Source organism: Nymphaea colorata, chromosome 8 (genome assembly GCF_008831285.2).
Source record: "Nymphaea colorata isolate Beijing-Zhang1983 chromosome 8, ASM883128v2, whole genome shotgun sequence".
NCBI classification, from domain to species: Eukaryota; Viridiplantae; Streptophyta; class Magnoliopsida; order Nymphaeales; family Nymphaeaceae; genus Nymphaea; species Nymphaea colorata.
Genome location: NC_045145.1, coordinates 17,202,015 through 17,206,673, shown reverse-complemented (window position 1 = coordinate 17,206,673; position 4,659 = coordinate 17,202,015). Strand labels below are relative to the sequence as shown.

Here is a 4,659-nt window from a genome sequence, read left to right as displayed (position 1 = left end):
TGAATTTGGTAAATAAATATGGATCCTGTTGGCAAATGAATTCAGATTTAGAGTTCAGTTTCTTCACTGTGCTCGAGTAAGAAGTGGGTAGCTATAAAATTTTGATAAGGTCAAAGTATCACTGACTCCCCAAGGCCTTGAACAATGGGAACCATTTCAAATGTTAATTCCCAATGTCATTCCCCGGTACCTTCTTCCGCCTAATATATTATGCCTTTCGTGGCAGCTTTCCGTATGCATAGTTTTCCTATAGAGGGGTGGGGGTTTAGGGTAGCACCCACTTCACCGCTCCGGCACCACATAGGTCGACGCCGATCGTCGGTACATGAGAGTGTGTGTACCCATCACTACCGACAAGAATCAAACCGATGACCAGACTTTTATCAACCCCTCAATCCAATCAACTTAGAAAACCAAATCCCTATGGGTCATCAGATTATCACACAACATCTTTATGGGGGTTCAACATGAAACTCAAATTTGGAAAGAAGAATCTCATATTAAAGACTATAGGAAATCTTTACGGGGTTACAAGGGAGTTGGTCAAAGTAGTTGATTATCCTCATCCTTTGCCTTTTCAAGAACGAACTTGAAGCTGGGCAGGACGAAATATGCTAGATCAAATGTTTACGACAATGTGTTGCCTCCTGCTCTTTTACAACAAATTTAATGGACAAATTTGCAACTTGATGGGATATTTTATTTTTATTTTTTTGTTATTAAAATGCCCCTTGTAAATTAGTTGGAAAAGTTGGACGCCTATGTGACGTCCCTACCCATTTGTTTGTCACTCGTTTGTTAGGCATCTTCAGTGGTTGGTGATATACCTAGCATGGTGGTTGTACGCTAAGTAAGCAGATTGTGTTCACAAGTTGAACATGAATTATCGATGGTCTTCACACATTTCAAGGGCAGAGCCAAAGGGTATATGCACCATCGTATCCACATATTCATATTTTGTAAAATTGTTATGCCCATAATACCAGCATTCCCAAATTCATTCCCCAAGCCGTGCCCCCTGACTTGGTACAAAAGTGAGATGTGCGTGTCTTTAAATGATCATACGAGTGTGCAAGTGGTCTGAAACACATTGATCTTTCATATGTAAACAGATAATACAAATTAAGGCCTGAAGAATGGAAAGAACCGAAAAGCGATAAACTCACGCACACTCTCTTGTATACACACAAACAATAACAACAAGGCAGGTCATAATACGGTCAACACTACGACTAGTGCACTGAACAAGTCGCAGCGACTAAAACATAATTCAGAGTGACAGGGCAGAGAGTCCGCTCCGTTGCCAATGGTTGCTCATTTGGTGAGGCTCTACTTCAGTTGGCCAACATCAAATTCTTTTTCAACAGCGGACCTACAGTAGAATTCCAAATATAAAGGGCAGGGTAGTTAACAATTGGAACAAGGGAATTTGCATATTACATGAAAGGGACGAGCAGAAAAAACGAACAGAACGATAGAAATAATTCAACGAATGCTAGCGAAAATAACCAGAAGCAGAAGATTTCAGCAACGAAAATGTGGAACTTACGTGGTAAAAATGATCGATTCGATGTGCATAATTTTGGGCCAATCTTTACCCGTGTTAGGTTGAACTCTTTCAACTAAGCGGGCCGCCATGTCGATTAGTTTCAGTTCCTGGAGACTCTTCACGTTCTCTAGCCCCTGTGGGATCATATCCAAATGCCCGCAGGAGGCAATTCTCATGTATTTGAGTTTACCGAAGGCCCTGGACTCCACAACCATGTCCTCCAAATGCTCCAAGTTTTCTAGGTTCAAGACTTCAAGACAAGGGAACCCACCTCCTAAGCAGCACAACCTCTTGCCCTGGTAAGCATTGTTGATGAGCCTCAAGCTCTTGAGCGATTCCAACTTTTGTAATCCTGAGAAAGGGCCGTCACCTAAGCAGGAGGAATCGAGTGTTAGCTTGGTAAGATTCTTAAGTGCATCTGTTGGCAGATCTTGCAATTCCCCTTGCAGATACAAGCTGTGAAGGTGGCTCAGTTCGGCAATCGCCCCAAAAGCACTCCCACTCCCATATCCTTTCGGGACTTGCATTCCCAATTTTCTGAGGTTTGTCATGGTGCACAAACCCTTTTTCACCCAGCCGCCTGCCTTTACATATGACAGTATCTGCAGTTCCTTTAAGCTGCGCCTCACTCCAAAATCTTCCGGCACTTCCATGGCATTAAAAAGTTCGCCGCGTGATCGACTTCCAAAATATAAGTGTCTCAGATTGGTCATCTTCGCTACATGCTTGGCCTTCAACTTTAGGGAGACTTTTGTTTGTGACAGACGAACACCAGCAGAGGTTCTCAGATCCAGCGTCTGCAGGTTGTAGAGCCTCTTGACTGATCTGGGAAGCGTTGCAGTTGATGTGTGCCTCAGGCCTAGATATCTTAGGAGGACCAGATCCCCGATCTCACTTGGTAGTTCCTTAACACTACGAACACCTTCCAAGTCTAAAACTTTAAGCATCTTGAAATTCTGAAGTATTATGTCGTGACGGTTTGGCGATTCACTTTCTGTAAAGGAGATGAAGGCGCGAGCCAGATGCAAGGGAGGCGATCTTTGCTCAAGACAACAGTGGATAGCGAGGCGGCGGCATTTCAACAGGTCACACTTGCTGTCCGCCGAATAAATCTTGAAGAAATTCTGCTCCTCTGCCGTAGCTAGCAACGTTTGGCCTAAAACATCATGAACTCGACACGATTTGATTTGGCCGAAGCAGTTACGCTTGCAAGGTTGAACCAGGCTGCGGTCAACCAACTCAGCCAAGTAATCCCCGGCAACTGCCTCCGGTCTCCTCGACCCTTGTCTTTGCACAAAACCTTCCGCTATCCACAGCCTTAAGAGTCTCTTGACTCGGATTGCGGAGTCACGCGGAAAAGCACAGCAATAAAGCAGGCAGGGTTTCAAAGAATAAGGTAGGTCGTCGAAGCTCAGAGCCAGGACGCCGGAGATCTCATGGTTACCTTGAGTGAGATCCCAGTTGTGTCCCGCAATAAAATCCTCCCATGCTTGAATCGTCTGTTCTTTTCCAGACAGAATGCCTGCAAGGGTAACGAGTGCCAGGGGCAGGCGGCCGCATCTTTGCACAATCTTCTTGGCCGAACTTTCCAACTCACGAGGGCATGAGTAGGGGGATCTGGGGAACGCGTGCCTGAAGAACAGCTTATGACTGTCTTCTTCGTTCAGCAAGGGAGGCCTGTAAGGAGGAGTGTTCTGGTCGGAGCGTTCCGCAACCCTCCCGTCTCGCGTAGTTATCAGAACCCTGCTTCCCTTGTTCCCATCCGGGAAAGCTCCCCTAATACCATCCCATGCTTCAGGTGTCCATACATCGTCGAGAACAACCAAGTACTTCTCCTCCTTCAATTTTTTTTCTATACTCTCTCGCATCTCTCCCTCGTTCTGCGGCTCTATCTTGTCTCTGTCTCCAGGAAGGAGAAGGACGGCTTTACACAGCTCTCTCAGAACTTCTTTCGTCTTGTTGTTCGACACATGGATCCAAGCAGCAGACATGAAGCTGCTCTTGGCACGGTTATACACTTTTCTGGCTAGAACCGTCTTACCAAGCCCAGCTTGGCCGACCACAGAGATCACGCGGCGTCTGCCTTCCCCTTCAACCAATTGCTTCACTAACTCGTTGATTTTCTCCTCCAACCCCACAACATCATGCTCTCGGTCTTCACAAGCATCCCTCCTCCTCATCTCCAACAATGACTCTCTTCGAGGGTCTCCTCCCTCGTCACTGCCTCGGATACCCAACCCCTTCCTACTCTGGGTAATCCCTTCGATTTTCTTGTTGATCTTCTCGATCTGGGAACTTATCTTAAGTCGTTCTACTAGCTCTCTAGGCTTATTGGCATACTTCTTTGCTTTGCCCTTCCAATCCTTCCGGTTATAATAACTTTCAACTTCTACAAGAAAGTTGTCCACGACGTCCTCAATGTCATAGGCCACCTGACGTATCTCATTCACCCAATTCTTGATGCTTTCATTTCTTGCGCTCCGTCCGTCGGCATCTTTGAGGAAGCATCGAATCCTTCCCAATTTTTCTTGCATACTCTCCACTTGGTCACGGAGTTCATAGATGGATACCGCCTCTTCCGCCAGGAACAAAATGAGCCTCTCTATAACAACTCCAATCGCTTGCTCGGCCATCTCCTCCTTCTCCTCCTCTGCGTCTGCGCGCTCTCCCTCTCACTCTCACGCAAAACGGTGTGTCAATCTTTTGACGGCGTGCCTCACCTGCCGTAAGATCATGATCAGAAACTCAGCAAGCGAACACTCTCAAGTCTTTTTTCCACTCCACTCGAGATGGATGATATCGCTGACAAGTCAACCAGTAGCCCTCCCCTCACGCGGTATTGAGTTGATGTCTGGTGACAGCCTGTGATAGAAGATATAATGCGTGCATGGGACGGACTGGTTGAAGCGGGGTCCGGTCAAATTTATTATTTATTGAAAAAATTACAAGCTTTTAAGAGTTCGATAAATATGCACTTAGCTTTGAAGAAAATTTTTAAAAACTGGATGGAAAACATTAATTTTGACGCGAAAAATAAATTAAAGTTACTCTTCATCCAGTTTTTGATCTTCTCGTTTTCATGCAAGTCGCTTCTGAGAGCGTACGTTCCT

The 4,659-nt window shown here is 45.7% G+C and overlaps 1 protein-coding gene across 1 annotated transcript; it reads right to left on the bottom strand.

The window, feature by feature from the left end:
• Positions 1-1,076: 1,076 nt before the first annotated feature.
• Positions 1,077-4,400, bottom strand: LOC116259741 (putative disease resistance protein At1g50180). Its single transcript, XM_031637663.2, has 2 exons — positions 1,550-4,400; positions 1,077-1,372 (listed from the first exon to the last, which is right to left on the bottom strand). Exons 1-2 carry the CDS (start codon positions 4,180-4,182, stop codon positions 1,330-1,332), a joined length of 2,676 nt encoding a protein of 891 aa, XP_031493523.1. The 5' UTR covers positions 4,183-4,400; the 3' UTR covers positions 1,077-1,329.
• Positions 4,401-4,659: the final 259 nt, after the last annotated feature.